This window comes from Oncorhynchus masou, chromosome 31 (genome assembly GCF_036934945.1).
Source record: "Oncorhynchus masou masou isolate Uvic2021 chromosome 31, UVic_Omas_1.1, whole genome shotgun sequence".
In the NCBI taxonomy this organism is placed as follows: Eukaryota; Metazoa; Chordata; class Actinopteri; order Salmoniformes; family Salmonidae; genus Oncorhynchus; species Oncorhynchus masou.
The window spans coordinates 20071692-20093365 of NC_088242.1; the positions used below are offsets into that span (position 1 = coordinate 20071692).

A 21674-nucleotide genomic window follows, 5' to 3' on the forward strand; every position below is an offset into this window, starting at 1 on the left:
CAGGAGCAATTAGGATTATGTGCCTTGCTCCAGGGCACATCGACCGATTTTTCACTTAGTCTGCTAAGGGATTCTAACCAGCGACCTTTCGGTTACTGGCCCAACGTTCTTATTCGCTAGTTTACCTGAATCCATATCGTATTATCATTTAAGGAGTGTTATGACTTGGTGGCATCTATCTAACTGTTTATCTGTTATAGGTGGGCAAGATCAAGACCCTGATGACTCTCATCCCTGACTTCACAGAGAAGGAGACGTTGTATCCCTACCTGATGAAGTGCTATGGTAAAACGTTGTTAAAAGCCACGCTCCGAATAGAGTAGAGATCCTCAACTAGATTCAGCTGAGGGACCTTTTTTTTTTCTTGAATGATTGGTCAGGGGGCTGGAACATAATTACAAATAGCTTGTAGAGCACAAATGTAACGCAAGAAGCCCAAACGGATAATAATTGACTTGAACATAATCATTTCAAACCTTGTTTTTGTTTGTATACGATCACATATCACATAGTGTTTAATATATATATATGTATAATCGACCCCTGGACTAGAGCATTTTACATAATGCACTCATACTTAGGAAATACTCTATATAAATGATCCAACTTATGTATTTTACTGTAATTTTGCTTACTGTTTTTGTACGATACAGTCCAATCACACAATTTAGTGACGTTGGGTATAGGTTTTTCAGTTAGGTGCTCGGCTCCCTGGTCTGTCTAGGCTGAAGTGAGGCAACTTAAGCAGGGTGCGTCATTCAGCTTGCTGGCCTGTAGCTAAGTCGTCATTAGCTAGCAAATCAAATATGCATCAGGCGAGAGGGAGCAGACGGCGTCTGCTGGAACCTGAGAGGTGTTTTTGGAGAACAGAAACACATGTTCACTAACTGGTTCTGCTTCAGCCAGTGTGGCGCGCTAAACGAGACATTCTGAAGTACTTCAGGTCTGCTGTTCTGCCTGCCTTACAGGGAACCTGACTATTTCATTAACATTGTTCTCCTCCTGGTCAAGAAGAGGTCAGAGGTACCAGTGGTAATATTAACACTGTTCTCCTCCTGGTCAAGAAGAGGTCAGAGGTACCAGTGGTAATATTAACACTGTTCTCCTCCTGGTCAAGAAGAGGTCAGAGGTACCAGTGGTAATATTAACACTGTTCTCCTCCTGGTCAAGAAGAGGTCAGAGGTACCAGTGGTAATATTAACACTGTTCTCCTGCTGGTCAAGAAGAAGTCAGAGGTACCAGTGGTAATATTAACACTGTTCTCCTCCTGGTCAAGAAGAGGTCAGAGTTACCAGTGGTAATATAACACTGTTTTCATGTTTCTGTCTTCTGCTTTCTTCAACACTTTTTGACTTCATGCATCAACATTGTCTCACTCTTGCAAATGCATCCACACACAAACCCAGGTGTGGACAACGACCTGGTGTCGGCTAAAGCCCTGTACCAGCAGATGCAGACGGAGGGAGTGGAGGCTGATGAGCTGTGTCTGAAGAGACTTGCCGTGCTGTACAGGAACGCAGGAGAGACCGTCCCCTTTACTGAGCCACCTGTGAGCGCACACACACACACACTTTGCTCTGCTTGCCACCTCAGTGGTATAGCAGTGTGTCTGTCATGAGTGTTAGACTAGAAATATCATTTGGTTGTTAGAAAGAAGATCCAAACCTGAGCAATGTCATGCCCACCAGACTGTTCTAGTCCTGAGGGCTTGTGTTGTCTACTGGGCTACAGAACAACAAGTCACACTCTATACAAAAACACACACACATGCAGTGTACCGGGCCCCACACACCCCAGCCCTAACTGGGGTTGGCATCTTTTCCACTGGTGACCCAATGTCTGTCAGGGTGTGTGTGTTGATGGGAGCTCTGGGTGTAATCAGAGCCAACAGTCTGCCTGCTCTGGGAGCCCCCATTCAGAAGGCCTCTGCTCCATGCTCTACATGTTTCTGCTTTTATCTGGGGTTTTTGTGGCTTGTATTGGATTATGCCTGCAGTCATAACCTACACATTACTATGTATTACAGTGATATCTGTTTTGATTGCAGTGGTCTTGTTTGTTTTTTAGGTGTAAGTCTATAGGTTTGTTTGGCACAGAATTATGTCAGTGAGTTGTGTACTATGAGGCTGGTAAGAGAGGTAGAGATTTACAGCACTTGAATCATTGGACAATATAGTACATTAACACAACACCGGCAAATTGGCAATCAGCCAAAGTAGTCACACTGCACTCCAGGAGTTCTCACTAACTAGGTCAACCACTTGAGCTGTTTACATTGCCTTGCAATCACACGCACACACCTGCAGAGCAAACTCTGTCGATGCCGTACCCCCCCACCCCCACCCACAGAGATGCAGAGAGAACTCGCATAACAGGCTCACTGTATTATTCAATACCTGTCGGAAAGGTACAGCCACGTTCCAAAACTGCCACAGTAGAGTAGAGATGGGGGGGGGTCAAACATAACACCCCCCCCCCTGCTCTCCCCTCTCTTTTTTTTTGTTGAGAACAGTCTTCAGAGCTCTCAAATCACCTTTAAAGTTTCAACAAACCAATCTCAGGTAGTGCCCCCCTTCTCTACACCCTCTTCCACCCTTCTGTTTCCAGACTGCTGTTCTAGCTGGAGTACAAAGCAGTCTCCTGAGTGAGCAGATAAGGGGAGATTTGAAGCGCGGCCCGCGTCAGGCCCCTCCCGCCAACACGGCTATTTATCGACTTTAATTACACGGTTAATAGGGGAATATACAATGTTACAGCAACGTTAATCTCCTGAAAGCACTCACCTTCTCTAAAAAGCCCCACTTTTTTCAGCCTGAAAGCAGGGCTTAATTAGGCGGACTAGTGGGAGGGGAGGAAAAGTATAAATCCCTTATTTGTGTATTAATCAGGATTTGGAGATGAAACAAGAGCCCGTGATTGGATGGAGAAGTCTATTAGTTAGACCCAGGGGTGCGGTGGACTTGTTGAAAGGGGAGTGAGCCCTGGCTACGATTTGCGACACACACACACACACACACACACACACACACACACACACACACACACACACACACACACACACACACACACACACACACAGTCCACACCCACACTGTTAATTTGTAGATTGTACCCACTTTGGTTTTGGTTGTTTCCTGTCATATACTGACTATATCTGTTACTATGAACTGTGTCTGCTAAATTGCCATATACAGTTGAAGTCGGAAGTTTACACACCTAGGTTGGAGTCATTGAAACTCGTTTTTCAATCACACAAATTTCTTGTTAGTTTGGCAAGTCGGTTAGGACATCTACTTTGTGCATAAGTCATTTTCCCAACAATTATTTACAAATTATTTCACTTATAATTCACTGTATCACAATTCCAGTGGGTCAGAAGTTTACATACACTAGGTTGACTGTGCATTTAAACAGCTTGGAAAATTCCAGAAAATGTCATGGCTTTAGAAGCTTCTGATAGGCTAATTGACATCATTTGAGTCAACTGGAGGTGTACCTGTGGATGTATTTCAAGGCATACCTTCAGACTCAGTGCCTCTTTGCTTGACATCATGGGAAAATCTAAAGAAATCAGCCAAGACCTCAGAATTTTTTATTTTTTATACCTCCACAAGCCTGGTTCATCCTTGGGAGCAATTTCCAAATGCCTGCAGGTACCACGTTCATCTGTACAAACAATAGGACGCAAGTATAAACACCATGGGACCACTCAGCCGTCATACCACTCAGGAAGGAGACGCGTTCTGTCTCCTATAGATGAACATACTTTGGTGCGAAAAGTGCAAATCAATCCTCGAACAACAGTAAAGGACCTTGTGAAGATACTGGAGGAAACGGGTACAAAAGTATCTATATCCACAGTAAAACGAGTCCTATATCAACATAACCTGAAAGGCCGCTCAGCAAGGAAGAAGCCACTGCTCCAAAACCGCTATAAAAAAGCCAGACTACGGTTTACAACTGCACATGGGGGCAAAGATCTTAGTTTTTGGAGAAATGTCTTCTGGTCTGATGAAAAAAAAATAGAACTGATTGGCCATAATGACCATCGTTATGTTTGGAGGAAAAAGGGGGAGACTTGCAAGCCAAAGAACCCCATCCCAACCGTGAAGCTCAGGGGTGGCAGCATCATGTTGTGGGGGTGCTTTGCTGCACTTCACAAAATAAATGGCATCATGAGGAAGTGGAAATGATGTGGCTGTATTGAAGCAACATCTCAAGACATCAGTCAGGAAGTTAAAGCTTTGTCGCAAATGGGTCTTCCAAATGGACAATGACCCCAAGCATACTTCCAAAGTTGTGTCAAAATGGCTTAAGGACAACAAAGTCAAGGTATTGGAGTGGCCATCACAAAGCCCTGACCTCAATCCTATAGAAAATGTGTAGGCAGAACTGAAAAAGTGTGTGCAAGCAAGGAGGCCTACGAACCTGACTTAGTTACACCAGCTCTGTCAGGAGGAATGGGCCAAAATTCACCCAACTTATTGTGGGAAGCTTGTGGAAGGTTACCTGAAACTTTTGACCCAAGTTAAACCATTTAAAGGCAATGCTACCAAATACTAATTGAGTGAATGTAAACGTCTGACCCACTGGGATTGTGATGAAAGAAATAAAAGCTGAAGTGAATCATTATCTCCACTATTATTCTGACATTTCACATCCTTAAAATAAAGTGGTGATCCTAACTGGCCTAAAACAGGGAATTTTTACCAGGATTAAATGTCAAGATTTGTGATAAACGGAGTTGAAATGTATTTGATTAAGTTGTATGTAAACTTCCGACTTCAACTATGACCTTTCTTCTTTGACTCCCTCTTTCCAGGAGACGTTTAAGTTTTATGCAGAAAAGTTGAAGGAGAAATCCAAGGGATCACAGCCCAGCACCGCAGTGGAGGAATAAGACTGTCGCTACTCTTCTTCATTCTGTCCTTTTTGGGGTTTTTTATTTTATTTTTTATAAGCTGTGAAAACAGATCTTGTGGAAGTATTACTGGATGTTCGTCTGTCCTCTGTTGATTTATGATGATTAAAATTGATGTACAGAAGTATTTAAGCAATAAATGTTAGGAACTAGACTGACTTTTTTTTCTGGAGACACTTTTCAAAGGGAAACGGTGTAGATGTAGGTATCCATCTACAGTTCCTTCAGAAAGTTTTCATACACCTTGACTTATTCCACATTTTGTTGTTAACAGCCTGAATTAAAAAATATAAATCTTTTTTTCTCAAACATCTACACACAATACCCCATAATGACATAGTGAAAACATGTTTTTAGAAATGTTTGCTAATGTATTGAAAAGGAAATATCAAATTTACATAGGTGTTCACAACCCTTTGCTATGACAATCAAAATTGAGCTCGGGTGTATCCAATTTCCCTTGATCATCCTTGATATTTTACTACAACTTGAAGTCCACATGTGGCCAATTAAATTGTTTGGACTTGATTTAGAAACAATGGTCTTCAGGTCCCACAGTTAAAAGTGCATGTAAGAGCCGAGACACTAAATTGTTTTATAATCTATAGTTATCTTTGGAATCTCCATCATTGAAAAAATGTGGAACTACCCAGACTGCCTCAAGCTGGCCGTCTGACCAAACTGGGCAACAAGGACCTTGGTCAAAGAGGTGACCAAGAACCCAGTGCTGTAGAGACTGACACTGTTCCTTGGCTGAAATGGAGTTTGCTAAAAGGCACATGACAGCATGCCTGGAGTTTGCTAAAAGGCACATGACAGCATGCCTGGAGTTTGCTATAAGGCACATGACAGTATGCCTGGAGTTTGCTAAAAGGGACATGACAGCATGCCTGGAGTTTGCTAAAAGACACATGACAGTATGCCTGGAGTTTGCTAAAAGGCACATGACAGCATGCCTGGAGTTTGCTAAAAGGGACATGACAGCATGCCTGGAGTTTGTTAAAAGGCACATGACAGCATGCCTGGAGTTTGTTAAAAGGCACATGACAGCATGCCTGGAGTTTGTTAAAAGGCACATGACAGCATGCCTGGAGTTTGTTAAAAGGCACATGACAGCATGCCTGGAGTTTGTTAAAAGGCACATGACAGCATGCCTGGAGTTTGTTAAAAGGCACATGACAGCATGCCTGGAGTTTGTTAATAGGCATGTAAAAGACTGAGCATAAGGTGAAATATTGTGGTCTGAGAGAAAACCAGGCACAGCTCATCACCCGTCAAATACCTACCGTAAAGCATGGTGTTGGCAGCATCTTGCAATGGAGATGCTTTTCAGTGGCAGGGACTGGGAGACTGGTAAGGATAAAGGCAACATTGAATAGAGGCAAATCCTTGAGCACCTGCTTCAGAGTGCAAACGACCTTAGACTGGAGGGCGAAGATTTAGGTTCCAACATGACAGTAATCCTGAGCATACAGCCAAAGCAATGCTGGAATGGCTTCAGAACAAGAATGTGAAAATCATTGAGTGGCCCAGCCAAAGACCAGACTTGAATACCATTGAAAATCTGTGGAAAGACTTGATTGCAGTTCACTGCCGCTTCCCCATCTAATTTAACAGAGCTTGAGAAAATCCCCAAATCCAGATGTGCAAAGCTTACACACACACACACACACACACACACACAGTTATGACTAGTCTAAGATACTCACTGACCTCTTATCAACTTGCATTAAGAATATTAGTTTTTTCTTATGCCAGGTTTCAATATCCCTCAGATCTCATCTCTTGACCCTTAAATTGCATACATGTATGTAAGGAGGACCGGTTAATTCCATGGCAGTATTAGACTGGGTATGATTACATGGCTGGAATCGTAGTAAGGGGCACAATGTGAACATACCTCAAGCGGATGTACTTCAGTTGATTTAATCCTTCAATCTAGAACATGGCCGCTGTACATTTATCAGGCTTTTGCACCCGTGCAAAATTGACATAATCTACCAAACTACAACACCAACCCCTTTTCAGTGTGACTTTACTAAACCTCTCACTAGCTCTTACTAGACTTTCTACTGGTACACATATTGTTAAGCTTAATAACCTTACATATACAGAAAAGATGAAGCACTGTAAAAACAGAAATGAGAAAGAAATGGAACATGCGAAAGCTTGAGTGGCGTTCCAATCATTTGCCAAGATTTGTTTTTATCCCTCATTGAAACTCATTTACACAGAATGCAGTACTTTGCTGCCATCCAATGGCAGAGGGTGGTACTGAAATGAGCATTGGTTAGTTTTACAGTCCGTTTAGGATGAGGCCAGAGACTGGTTACTGTAACCATGGTTTCACCAGTCCTGGCTGGACTTCTGCTTGATGAATTTGAGTGATAGGTAGTAGAGCAGCATGAAGCCCACTACGACAGCAATGAGAACCAGGTAGCAGGAGTAGAGAGGGTACTGGTTCATATCCATAGCTTCCACCACCTGGACAGAAAAAAAAGGTCAAAGATTTCATTATACTATATGGTTGGTCCTCTGTTGCTCAGGTGGTAGAGCATGTTGTTGCAATTCCAGGATACTGGGTTTGATTCCCAGGGCCACTCATACATAAGTGCATGTACACTTATGGACTCCCGAGTGGTGCAGTGGTCTTAGGCACTGCATCTCAGTGCTAGAGGCATCACTACAACCGGCCCTGATTGGGAGTCCCATAGGGCGGCGCACAATTGGCCCAGCGTCGTTAGGGTTTGGCCGGGTTAGGTCATCATTGTAAATAAGAATTTGTTCTTAACTGACTTGCCTAGTTAAATAAAGATTTTTAAAAAGACTATTAGTCGCTTTGGATGATAGCATCTGCTAAGGCCACCTGAGTGGCACAGTGGTCTAAGGCACTGCGTTGCAGTGTTGCGGCGTCACTACAACCTGGATTCAATCCCAGGCTGTGTCACTCCCGTTGGGGAGTTGTAATGATGACAAAAGATCGTAATCATGAAATTAAGAAGAAGAAGGGGGTCAAAAATCACAATAATTATGTCTGCTAAATGGCAGATATATGTTATTATATTTTTATATATTTACAGTATGATCTATGTATCTACAGTCATGATGGAAGTGTAGTCATCTCACACTGGAGAGCTATATATCTAATGACTCACATGTATGCCATCGATGTTGAAGGTGAAGTTGCCGATGGAGACAGGGTACTTGAGTCCCCTGAACTGGACTTGCAGCATGCCCTCAAAGCCCCAGCGCATGAAGGAGGCATGGGAGAACCAGGACGCCACTGAGGAGAAACACAGGTCAGAGGTCACAGATGTTGCAGAGAACACGTTACACACAAGATAGAGGGTCCCATATGGTCATGCTCATGTAAACTCTAAGGGATTGGGATTGCTGGTATTGCATGTGGCCCTATAGAATCTTCATTAAAAAAAGGCCTAGAATGCGGCAAATGTACGAGGACCAGTGCAGACACTTGTGTCCTCCTCACCTAACCACATGTTCTCCAGGCTAATGACGAAGCCTCCAGTAAGGTAGAACACAGTGAACAGAGAATTGCCCATGAAGGCTGATGTCTGCAGGGTGGGTAAGGCTGCAGCCACAAACAGAGCCATGCTGCGGCTGCAGTACACCATGAGCCACACCAGCAGGAAGTTGAGCAGAAAGCGGTCCGGGGCCTGGTTCAGGCCAGCCAGCCAGTAGATGGGTAGGCCGTAGACCAACGTGAACACACAGTGTTCCGGAAGCTCTCCCAGGACCTGGGCGAGACATACACACACATTTACGTTTCTGCTTCAAATTAACTGATATGCTCACTAACAACTGCTTACACTGGACCACAGTTTACATAGCATGTAAATATTGTGGCTACATTGCTTTTGTCACTGAAAAATGTGTGTCCTGTTTGCAGGGTTTTTACACAACAGTCTGAAATCCTCACTGAGGTCGGGCAAGCATGGTCCTATACTGACCCCTACTGGTTCATGTGTAAACCAATATTTTGAGAACCACTGTAAATTCTTCTTTCTTTCTTTGGCATTTAGCATAAATCTTTTACACGGGAATCTAACCCACTAGCCTGGCGTTGCAAGCACCATGCCCTACCAACTGAGCTACAGAGGACCAGGACAGCCGAAGGCCGATTCTTTTCTTGAGTGGATGGTCAGGGGGCAGGGCATAGTTATAAATCATTTGTAAATTGCAATAAGCCCAAAAAGATAGCGTATTTGACAGAAGCGGAATAATTTCAAACCTTGACTACATTGGGTGGGATACGTTCACATAGGCCTCTCTATTTATGCGTGGGAATACTTGGGAACAGATTCAATCCCAGGGGCAGCAGGGTAGCCTAGTGGTTAGAGCGTTGGAATAATAACTGGAAGGTTGCAGGTTCAAATCCCTGAGCTGACCAGGTACAAATATGTCGTTCTGCCCCTGAACAGGCAGTTAACTCACTGTTCCTAGGCCATCATTGAAAATAAGAATTTGTTCTTAACTGACTTGCCTAGTAAAATAAATTAAAATCACTTTGAATTGAGTTCCTGGTGATTTTACGAAAACTATATCTATATTTTATTAGTATATTTTTTTATGTAATTAGGGGGGGGGCAAATAAAATCTCCCACGGGCACCAATTGGGGAACCCTGACAGTGTGAAGAGGTAGTGGTGTGAACTGTTACCTTGGCAAAGAAGTAGGATGTGACGTTATACATGCCGTCCTCCAGCTCATGGTACAACATGGCTCTCTCTGTGTGACCTGCGGATGTCCAAAATTACACAAGGAACAACACTTATTGGCTCATGATGGATTCTTTCACTCTCAACTGAGCACTTTGATTGGTCACTGTGGCTGCCACTCACACTTTGCTATGACGTCCAGGACCACGGCGAATGGGGTGAGAGCTCCGATCATATAGAGCAGGGCGACTGTGTCCTGGATCGACAGACGCTCCTCCCCCGCCCCGAAGTACAGGAATCCAATCAGCAGAGACATGAGCAGAGCCTCGAAGCCGTGCACCAGCAAAGTGACCAGGTCTCTGAAGTCATTGTGCACCTGCCGCCTGTGAGGAGGAAGCACTTTCACCGTTACTGTAGTGTCTTCTCTCAGATCACTGGGATTAATCCTATCTTAAGATGTATGCGCATAACTCGGCCATTTGCGTAAATCATGCATTCATGTGAATGGAAGATTTCTCAGAAAACTGAGACAGAATGTCCCAAGTGCATCATCGTCTTACCTGATGAGGATGGTGAACTGGTGTAGTCGGCCTGGCAGGCGGTCCTTTTGTTTGGATATAGTGATCACTTCCTCCTGAGTTGCGGACTGAGTGCTGTGTCGGAGACAGACAAACAGAATCACTTGGTTGCTACAATGATGTAAAGCAAAAGAAGATGTTTAATGTAATGCATTAAGAAGAGCACATTAAGAAGGTCTCTGAGAAGGTCTCAGAAGGTTTCATAAGCGAGACTCACGTCGTGATGGCCTCCAGGGTTGTGCTTGGCTCCTCTGGCTTCCACATGAAGTCATCTGTCCCTCTCACCTTCTCCACAAACTGGGCTGACAGCACCCTGGCCCTCTCCAGACACTCAGCCTCTCTCTCTGGGCTGCGCCGGTCTATACTGATCAGATCCACTGAGGGGATGGACACACGCATGATCACAGGTACACACACATATTCAGATGTACTCAACTGACTTCACAATTTCCCCTTTCTAGCTTAGAAGGGAGTGGTGGTGGCTATTCAGCATGATACATGTCCATTGGGCTTCTGGCAGGGTAAACCTCTGTGTCAAAAGGGGGAGGAACATGGGGAACAGATAGCTGACTTCAGCAGCCTGATGGTCTGGGAGTACAAGCTATTGGCCAGTCTGTTAGTTTTTGCTATGACGCTCCAATACTGAGTGATGGAAGCGGGGAGAACAGGACGTGGCTCGGGTGGCTGAGGTCCTTGATGATCTTCTTGGTCTTCCTGCAACACCTGGTGTTGTACGTGTCCTGGAGGACAGGCACCCAATGGTGCGTTGGACTGAGCATAGTGGTCAACGGCGGAGTTGCCATACCAGGCTGTGATGCAGCCCGACAGAACAGTATGCTCTTGATGGTGCTCCTGTACAACACTGTGAGAGCCCTCTGGGACAGGCCAAATTTCTTCAGCCTCCTGAGGTTAAAGAGTCGCTGTCGAGCCTTATTCACCATGGTGTCAGAGTGGTTTGACCATTTCAGATCCTTGGAGATGTGTATGCTGAGGTGTCCACAGCCGCCCCGTTGATACAGTATACCCAACACACAGTATATCCCTTACCTTAACCTACCATAGAAATCGGAGGGGTTGCAGTAGAGGGGGCAGGGGTGTCCCAGGGCTGTGAAGTATGGAACCATGTCTTTAGCGGGCCCACAGTAGACGGCTGAGCCAGAGGAGAGCAGGACCACCAGGTCAAAGAGCTGGAAGATGTCTGAGCGTGGCTGGTGGATGGACAGCAGTACCAGGCGGTTCCCCCGGGCCAACCGGGACAGAGTGATCACCAGGTTATGGGCCGTGAAGCTGTCCAGCCCCGACGTAGGCTCATCTAGGATCAGGATACCTGCACACAGAGAATGAGATAAGATTAGTGCCTTTTACTGTGCTCAATACAGGGATCTGGGTACAATGATACTCTGAAGTAGTTAAAAGTACAAGTACAGTAACATTGCATAAAGGAAATGTACCTATGTTAATTACAGTACTGAGGGGAGCAAACATCTCCATCTGGATTATATCAACGCATATCCACCAATTTCAAAATAAGTCATATTGGTGCATTCTTCATTACTTGCCCTCCCTCATTCTAGATCTCACCAGGGTTCCAGAGCAGCTGCACAGCGATGCTGACCCTCCTCCTCTCTCCCCCAGACACCCCTCTCACCAAGTCATTGCCCACCCGGGTGTGGGCACACTGTCGCAGACGCAGCTCTGCAATGACGTCATCCACCTATACAGGCAGTGCAGCCACAGTCACATGACAAACAGCGCAAGTGTTATTAACATAATTCCTACACAAAGAAAAGTGTTATCCAGAACTTAAAAGGGTTTATTGGCTGTCCCCATAGGAGAACCCTTTGAAGAACCCTTTTTGGTTCCCAGTAGAACCCTTTTGGGACTCTTTCCACAGAGGTTATCCAAAAAGAGTTATCTTATGGGGACAGCTGAAGAACCCTTTTTTCTAAGAGTGTATGGAGCTTGTTTATGATTTTACTTAAGTTCTACACTGAACAAAAATAGAAAAGCAACATGCAACAAGAGTTATCGCTCATATGATGAAATCAGTCATAAAAATAAATAAATTAGGCCCTAATCAATGGATTTCACATGACTGGGAATACAGATATGCATCTGTCGCAGATACCTTTTTTTTTAAAGTTAGAGGCGTGGATCAGAAAACCAGTCAGTATCTGGTGTGACCACCACTTGCCTCGTGCAGATGTCTTTTGCATAGAGTTGATCAGGCTTTTCATTGTGGCCTATGGAATGTTGTCCCACTCCTATTCAATGGCTGTGCGAAGTTGCTGGATATTGGCGGGAACTGGAAAACACTTTTGTACACGTCAACCCAGAGCATCCCAAACATGCTCAATGGGTGACATGTCTAGTGAGTATGCAGCCCATGGAAGAACTGGGGCTGGGGCTGTGCATAATCCTGCTGAGAAATTAGGTGATGGCGGCGGATGAATGGCACGACAATGAACATCAGGATCTCATCACGGTATCTCTGTCCATTCACATTTCCATCGATTAAATGCAATTGTGTTCGTTGTCCATAACTTATGCCTGCCCATACCAACCGCACCGCCACCATGGGGCACTCTGTTCACAACGTTGACATCAGCAAACCGATTGCCCACACGATAGCCATACACTCTGTCTGCTATCTTCCCGGTACAGTTGAAACCAAGATTCATCCTTGAAGAGCACACTTCTCCAGTGTGCCAGTGGCCATCGATGGTGAGCATTTGCCCACTGAAGTCGGTTACGATGCCGAACTGCAGTCAGGTCAAGACCCTGGTGAGGACAACGAGAATGCAGATGAGCTTCCCTGAGATGGTTTCTGACAGTTTGTGTAGAAATTCATTGGTTGTGCAAGCCCACAGTTTCATCAGCTGTCCGGGTGGCTGGTCTCATACAATCCCGAAGGTTAAGAAGCCGGATGTGGAGGTCCTGGGCTGGCGTGGTTACACGTGGTCTGCAGTTGTGAGCACGGTTGCACCTACTGTCAAATTCTCTAAAACAATGTTGACATCTGTGGCATTATGTTATGTGACAAAACGAAACATTTTAGAGTGGCCTTTTATTGTCCCCAGCACAAAGTGCACCTGTGTAATGATCCGGCTGTCTAATCAGCTTCTTCATATGCCACACACCTGTCAAGTGGATAGAATATCTTGGCAAATAAGAAATGCTCACTTACAGGGATGTAAACAAAATTGTGCACAAAATTTGAGATAAATAAGCTCTGTGCGTATTGAACATTTCTGTGATCTTTTATTTCAGGTCATGAAACATGGAACCAACACTTTACATGTTGCGTTTAATTTTGTTCAGTGTACATTGTTGGATAACGTTGATGGTCCTCATGGTGTGCAGGCTTTTGTTCTGGCCCAGCACTTACAGAACATCAGGTATGTTAGTCCTGGACGGGAACAGAACATCAGGTCTGTTAGTCCTGGACTGGAACAGAACTTCAGGTCTGTTAGTCCTGGACTGGAACAGAACATCAGGTCTGTTAGTCCTGGACTGGAATAGAACATCAGGTCTGTTAGTCCTGGACTGGAACAGAACATCAGGTCTGTTAGTCCTGGGCTGGAACAGAACATCAGGTCTGTTAGTCCTGGGCTGGAACAGAACATCAGGTCTGTTAGTCCTGGACTGGAACAGAACATCAGGTCTGTTAGTCCTGGACTGGAACAGAACATCAGGTCTGTTAGTCCTGGACTGGAACAGAACATCAGGTCTGTTAGTCCTGGACTGGAACAGAACATCAGGTCTGTTAGTCCTGGACTGGAACAGAACATCAGGTCTGTTAGTCCTGGACTGGAACAGAACATCAGGTCTGTTAGTCCTGGGCTGGAACAGAACATCAGGTCTATTAGTCCTGGGCTGGAACAGAACATCAGGTCTATTAGTCCTGGACTGGAACAGAACATCAGGTCTGTTAGTCCTGGGCTGGAACAGAACATCAGGTCTATTAGTCCTGGGCTGGAACAGAACATCAGGTCTATTAGTCCTGGGCTGGAACAGAACATCAGGTCTGTTAGTCCTGGACTGGAACAGAACATCAGGTCTGTTAGTCCTGGACTGGAACAGAACATCAGGTCTGTTAGTCCTGGGCTGGAACAGAACATCAGGTCTATTAGTCCTGGGCTGGAACAGAACATCAGGTCTATTAGTCCTGGGCTGGAACAGAACATCAGGTCTGTTAGTCCTGGACTGGAACAGAACATCAGGTCTATTAGTCCTGGGCTGGAACAGAACATCAGGTCTATTAGTCCTGGACTGGAACAGAACATCAGGTCTATTAGTCCTGGGCTGGAACAGAACATCAGGTCTGTTAGTCCTGGGCTGGAACAGAACATCAGGTCTGTTAGTCCTGGGCTGGAACAGAACATCAGGTCTGTTAGTCCTGGGCTGGAACAGAACATCAGGTCTGTTAGTCCTGGACTGGAACAGAACATCAGGTCTATTAGTCCTGGGCTGGAACAGAACATCAGGTCTATTAGTCCTGGACTGGAACAGAACATCAGGTCTATTAGTCCTGGGCTGGAACAGAACATCAGGTCTGTTAATCCTGGGCTGGAACAAAATCCTGTACACCCTCTGAGTCCCTGGGATTGGGAAGAACACTGCTATAACTTCCCATGTGACATGACCTGGGAGGTTTACCAATGCTTACCCTCTGGTCCCTCTGTTTCTGACTGAAGTTTGTGGGTAGCCGTAGCTTAGCCACGAAGGCTAGTGTTTCCCTCACAGTAAGGTGAGGCAGCAGGCGGTCGTCCTGGCGGACATGGGCGATGGTCTTCCTCACCAGCTTTGGGTTGCTAGGTTGCCCGTTGATAAGCACTTGGCCAGACGTCATGGAGCCACCCTCATCACGACACGTTATGACGTCCAGCAGTGAGGTCTTTCCACAACCTATGGAGGGACAGGATATGAAAGAGGCTATAGGGCATATCTTTGCATAGTCATCATCAGACCATAACTGTTTGGGGAATATCCACACTAGATTAAGGTATGTATTGGGAATGCATTCGAAGTGATATGCTAGTTTGGATATTGGAACAAACTGTAACTAGGTGAGACTGGGCACAAAGTAACACAGTGCACAAAGCTGTGCAACTAAATAACTCACATAAGAAACCGCTTAGAAAGCTCTTATTCAATGTGCTTCTGCTTGGTTAGTGTATCTACACGCCTAGGAAGTTTAAATCCATAAATATGTCTGTTGCTTTTCAGGCTGAATTCGAAATATTCTTGCCGCCTCTCTTTTATTGAATATTGACCCGTGGAACATTCCCCATATATCTAATAATATATCATTTTCATCAGTAAGAAGAGGTCTTTTGATTGGTATAGTTGATGACAATAATTATTGTTGTATTTTCTCACAAGATTTGTAGCGGGGGCAAATTGTACTATTTCTAACAATTAACCCCTTACCTAAAACACTTTTTTAGGCCTACTGTGCTGTCTATCATTTGGAGTAAATGATCTTGAATCCTATCTTTCTCATGTAGAAGTACAGCCAGTTGTTGACGAAACAGAGCTAAGATTAGTGCTGCCTCCTGTGGAGAGTAGCTGTGTATGTACCTGAGCTGCCGATGATGGCCAGCATCTGGCCACTGCAGACTCGCAGGTTGAGTTTGTTTATGGCTGTCTGCTTGTCTCCCTTCATCTCCCAGGGCATCTTAAACTCTGAGAGCTTCTCATACCACGGGATCTGAGCAGCTGTGTCCACCTGACACACACACACACACACACACACACACACACACACACACACATTAGACTTTTTGATACTGTGGTGAAGCTGTGGGACTGCTTGTAAGGGAGGACATCACTAAATCATGAACCACTGTAAGCCACTCTGGATAAGAGCGTCCATTAAATTACAAAAATGTAAATGTAAACTAATTGCTCGCAGAGCAGGGCCGGCGTAATGGGCGGGGCCTGGACCGCCTTACTGTACCTCCTTGCCCATCCAAATAAAATATTCATAATTTATTTGGCCGAGACGCACGCGGAAAGAAAGATTGACCAAGACGCACGCCCGACAGAAAGACGTATCAATCTCAGATAAAGCATCCGAGCGAGTGAAACAGCGCCCCTCTGTCTCCGTATGTGTTGAACCTGTGTCTGATGCTGTCTGGACAAAAAGGGTATAGCATGTCATACTTTTTCTGTCCAGACAGCATCAGATACATGGGCTACATATAGTAAGACAAAGGGGCGGCGCTGTTTCGCTCGAGAGTTTCAGCAGAGAGGAAGCGGCGAAGCGAGAGGGCTCACTCGCCAAAATCGGTCCTGAATAAGTCCAATGCTTTTCTATGGATATCATATGCAGACCTAAGCTTATCGCCTGCATTACCGCCTTTGGGACAACTACTTGCATTGTTAGGGTGGAGACATGAGCAACTTGTCATTATATACAGATCTCTGGTTTCAGCCGCTTGTGAATTAGAAAGGAAAGTTGGCGGGTGCACAGTGCACTGTTAGGATGCTGCCTTCCCCTAAAGTAAACTGATGTTTTGCCCAAATTATATAATTACTTCTGTCAAAATAAAATAATTCAAAATACTTTACCAGAGAGCTTGACTTAGCCACAGAGGATCATTAGCTCTTTAAAAAGAATAGCTGTGGATTGTTTCAAATCCCAAGTGTGTAGGCCTATGCCTGGCAATATGCTTCGCTGATTATTGAGTTGCGGTTGTCAGTGAAAAGCATCTACAATGTGTGAATATAATTCAAAATGTTGAGTCAAGAAGAAGAGGAGGAATGCCCTCAGCCCTCTAGAATGTGCTCTGCGGTCTCCCGCCAATTCTAGCACTTTCATTGTGTACATTGTTTGCCCAATTCCCCGTTACATGCTACCAGCAGGCCTTGTAAATGTACTGTTTATCCCCGTCATTTGGTTACATACATTGGTTACACATTTCTGTTCATTTTATAACCATCACTTTAGGAGTTTTGTAAATTTGTCCATTGTCTTTCATTTGGAGTGCTCCATATCAGCATATGTGTGGTTTCTCTGTCCTGATAACGCATTGCACTCACCTTAAAAGGGGAGACGTTGTCATTCGCTGCTGGGTAGGGCAGCAGGTGATGAAGACAGGTAGTGAGGGGGGATTTGGGGAAGCGGATAAAATAGTGGGGTCGGTAGGAGTGCGAGCCACCTCTCCTGCTTTTGAGAACAGTCCACGTTTCGCATTGTAGCGTGTTCTTGGACATGCAAATTAATTAGCTATCCCATCAGCTGGGAGAGCTAGGCATTTTTAAAAGTTACATTTAAATGTTAAATGTTATGTCAATGTTCTCCTTCGTCGGCCCAGTCTTTTTAAATGTATAGTTTTTAAAGTGTGGGTTATGTGGGTCGAACGGAATTGCAGACCATGTAGCTCAATGTGTGTGTGTGTGTGTGTGTGTGTGTGTGTGTGTGTGTGTGTGTGTGTGTGTGTGTGTGGGGGGGGGTCTCTATGTCTTTATTATCAGGTGTGGGTCTCTGGACTGTGATTTAGGTGTGGGTCTCTGGACTGTGACTCTGGGTCTCTGGACTGTGTGTAGGCTATTATGCCCCTGTGTGCTGAGAATTTGCATGTTTGTACAATTACATTTCATTGGGCTTGGCCCAGTTTGCAGTGAAGTAGTACTAAAACCTTGTAACTAAATCAGTTCTCCTTAACGTATATATCTCACTAGTGTGTGTGTAGTGTCACGTTTTAGTGTGTTATCGCACAAATTCTTTCAAAAAAAATTACCTTTATTTAACTAGGCAAGTCAGTTAAGAACAACTTCTTAATTACAATGACGGCCTAGGAACAGTGGGTTAACTGCCTGTTCAGAACGACAGATTTTTATCTTGTCAGCTCGGGGATTCAATCTTGCAACCTTTCAGTTACTCGTCCAACTCTCTAACCACTAGGCTACTTGCCTCCACACTTAATAGCCTGTGTGCCTTACACCTTATTAGGGTCATTGCAGCAATCCTGATTGGGTTACAGAGACTACAGGAATTTAACAGGTAGCCTAGCATTTCATAAAAATATGAAATTGTATATTTAATAAAGATATATATGCTATATCTGTGTTGAGTTTTGTTGTGTCTTATCCTCTGACGACGGACCATACCGGTCAAACTAAGGTGGTGGCAGCTTCACAGCTACTCTGCTCTATCCAGTACTTGCCCCACCTCTCAGGTGGTCTAGCGAGCTTTATTACAATACTGACAGAATGTGAAAGGCAGGCAAAACTGAGACTGATTTTGTCAGTGATAAGGAGCATAGGGAAATTGGGAAGAGTAGAGAGAAAGAATAGAGTGGGAGAAAGGTGTTACCTCATAGTGCAGGTTGCTGACCTCTATCTCATTGCGACCTCCACTATAGGTGAAGTACAGGCTACTGTCCTCTTCAGAAGAGGAGAACAGCTCAGTGTCTCCTCTCTAAGGAAGGAGTAGAGGTTACTGAGTGAGGAAGTGGTATAGAAGTTACTCAGTTTTGTACTGTGTACACATACCATTCACTTATCAGAGGGCCATTCACACATCATAACTATATCTTCACTGGCATCCATTTACCTTATTTACTATGGTAATAAACCCTTGTATTTCTCTTAGTATATTCTGGTGTATGGTGCATCTTTAGAGGCTTCATTTTTTTGGCCACCAATGCATCGTATGATGGATTTAATCGCCACTTTATCGGACGGTTCTGATGACTCCTGTATAAAAGTGATTAGTTATGATTCCAGATAAATGGATCCTAAACTGAGCAGTGTTTGATAAAAGGTTATATAGCATACTGGTAAACCATGTAGGAGACCTCCAGCCTGTCCAGGGCCCACCCAAACAGAGCTACATGTCACCATTATGTCATTTAAAAAGCCTAGAGACAGATAGGCAGATGCTTGCCACCTCTCTAGAGTACCATGAATATTCAAATACTATTTTACTGTGAAATGCTTACTTACAAGCCCTTAACCAACAATGCCGTTTTAAGAAAGAGTTTAGAAAATATATACTAAATAAACTAAACAAAAAAAAGTAACTCAATAAAATAACAATAACAAGGCTATATACAGGGGGTACCGGTACCGTGTCAATGTGCGGGGGCACAGGTTAGTTGAGGTAATTGAGGTAATATGTGCATCTAGGTAAGGGTAAAGTGACTATGCATAGACAATAAACAGCCAGTAGCAGCAGTGTGTGGGCCTCAATGCAAATAGTCCGGGTAGCCATTTGATTAATTGTTCAACTGTCTCATAGCTTGGTGGTAGAAGCTGTTGAGGAACCTTTTGGACCTAGACTTGGCGCTCCGGTACCGCTTTCCGTGCGGTAGCAGAGAGAACAGTCCATGACTTGAGTGGCTGGAGTCTTTGACAATTTGTGGGGCCTTCCTCTGACACTGCCTAGTACAGTATAGAGGTCCTGAATGGCAGAAAGCTTGGCCCTAGTGATGTACTGGGCCGTACAAAACTACCCTCTGTAGCGCCTTACGGTGGGATTCCGAGCAGTTGCCATACCAGGCGGTGATGCAACCAGTCACGATGCTCTCGATGGTGCAGCTGTAGAACTTTTTGAGGAGCCATGACAAATCTTTTCAGTCACCTGAGGGGTAATAGGCGTTGGCGTGCCCTCTTCACGACTGTCTTGGTGTGTTTGGACCATGATAGTTTGTTGGTGATGTGGACACCAAGGAACTTGAAGCTCTCGACTCGCTCCACTACAGCCCAGTCAATGTGAATGGGTATGTGATCAGCCCTCCTTTTCCTTTGTAGCACCATCAGCTCCTTTGTCTTGCTCCCCTTGAGGGAGATGTTGTTGTCCTGTTGCACCACAATGCCAGGTCTCTAACATCCTCCCTGTAGGCTGTCTCATCGTTTTCGGTAATCAGGCCAACAGCAAACTTAACGATGGTGTTGCAATCGTGCTTTGCCACGTAGTCGTGGGTGAACAGGGAGTACAGGAGGGGACTAAGCACGCACCCCTGAGGGGCCCCGTGTAGAGGATCGTTATGGCAGATGTGTTGTTGCCTACCCTTACCAGCTGGGGTCGGCCCGTCATGAAGTCCAGGATCCAGTTGCAGAGGGAGGTGTTCAATCCCAGGGTCCTTAGTTTAATGATGAGCTTTGTGGTCACTATGGTGTTAAACGCTGAGCTGTAGTCAATGAACAGCATTCTCACATAGGTGTTATTTTTGTCCAGGGGGAAATGGCAGTGTAGTGTGCGATTGAGATTGTGTCATCTGTGGATTTGTTGGGGCGGTATGCAAATTGGAGTGGGTCTAGGGTTTCCGGGATGATGGTGTTGATGTAAGCCATGACCAGCCTTCCAAAGCACTTCATGGCTACAGATGTGAGTAATATGGAGCAGTAGTCATTTAGGCAGGTTACCTTGGCATTCTTGTGCACAGTTACTATGGTGGTCTGCTTGAAACATGTAGGTATTACAGACCCAGTCAGGGAGAGGTTGAAAATGTTGTACACATCCTGGTAATCCATCTGGCCCCGCGGCCCTGTGAATGTTGACCTGTTTAAAGGTCTTACTCACATTGGCTACTGAGAGCGTGATCACACAGTCATCTGGAATAGCTGGTGCTCTCGTACATGCTTCAGTGTTGCTAGCCTCGAAGCGAGCATAAAAGGCATTTAGCCCGTCTAGTAGGCTTGCGTCGCTGGGCAGCTCGCGGCTGGGTTTCCCTTTGTAGTCCATAATAGTTTGCAAGCTTTACCACATCCAACGAGCGCCAGAGTCGGTGTAGTGGGATTCAGTCTTAGTCTTGTATTGACGTTTTGCATGTTTGTTGGTTCGTCTGCGGGCATAGCGGGATTTCTTATAAGCGTCCGGATTAGTGTCTGGATGGAAGGCAAGGAAGAGCTTTGTATACATCTCTTTGCGTGGAGTAAAGGTGGTCTAGAGTTTTTTTTTGCTCTGGTTGCACATGTGACATGCTAGTAGAAATGAGGTTTAACTGATTTAAGTTTTCCTGCATTAAAGTCAACGACCACTGGGAACACCACTTCTGGATGAGCATTTTCTTGTTTGCTTATGGCCTTATACAGCTCATTGAGTCAATGACGGAAATCATAGAAACTCAAACTAAACCCAAACATATAGAAAAAAAACAAGGGAATGAACCAAAGAACTAATCTTTTCCCAGTCTGTTTCTCGGCCTCTGTGTGTCCTGTCCCATGTCACTATACCTGTGTTGAAGGTCAGAGCTGATCTGTAGATCGTCATTGACTCACCGTCTGTGGGGGGCCACCGGTAACGATCCCTGTCTCTGGATCTGGCCTGTTGTCTGTCCCTCCAGTATACATGGTTTGTAAAGTTGTAGGCGGTGGTGGAAGTTCTGATATAGGGGTCAGTGCCCCATGTGCCTGGTTGGTTCTGAGTCTGTATGTCTCCCTGGTCTTTCCTCTCCTCTCCTCTCCCAGGCTGACATAGACTGACTGCACAGCATAGGGCAGACCAGTGACTTATTGTTACCTTTCTCTTTATACAGCCCAAGAG

The 21674-nt window shown here is 45.0% G+C and overlaps 2 protein-coding genes across 2 annotated transcripts in view; one reads left to right on the forward strand and one right to left on the reverse strand.

The window, feature by feature from the left end:
• The window catches only part of lrpprc (leucine-rich pentatricopeptide repeat containing), a 70175-nt gene extending 65100 nt beyond the window's left edge, over window positions 1-5075 (forward strand). The window contains exons 36-38 of the mRNA XM_064950281.1: window positions 201-285; window positions 1407-1549; window positions 4823-5075. Coding sequence (XP_064806353.1) covers window positions 201-285; window positions 1407-1549; window positions 4823-4900 — 306 coding nt within the window. The 3' untranslated portion in view covers window positions 4901-5075. The remainder of the gene's footprint in view (window positions 1-200; window positions 286-1406; window positions 1550-4822) is intronic.
• Window positions 5076-6831: 1756 nt separating this feature from the next.
• On the reverse strand, window positions 6832-21630 carry abcg8 (ATP-binding cassette, sub-family G (WHITE), member 8). The gene is made up of 13 exons (XM_064950282.1): window positions 21410-21630; window positions 18501-18605; window positions 15761-15908; window positions 14847-15085; window positions 11759-11891; window positions 11235-11504; window positions 10395-10554; window positions 10160-10252; window positions 9783-9982; window positions 9602-9678; window positions 8412-8679; window positions 8077-8204; window positions 6832-7405 (listed from the first exon to the last, which is right to left on the reverse strand). The coding sequence occupies exons 1-13, from the start codon at window positions 21479-21481 to the stop codon at window positions 7268-7270; spliced, it is 2031 nt and encodes a 676-aa protein (XP_064806354.1). The 5' UTR covers window positions 21482-21630; the 3' UTR covers window positions 6832-7267.
• Window positions 21631-21674: the final 44 nt, after the last annotated feature.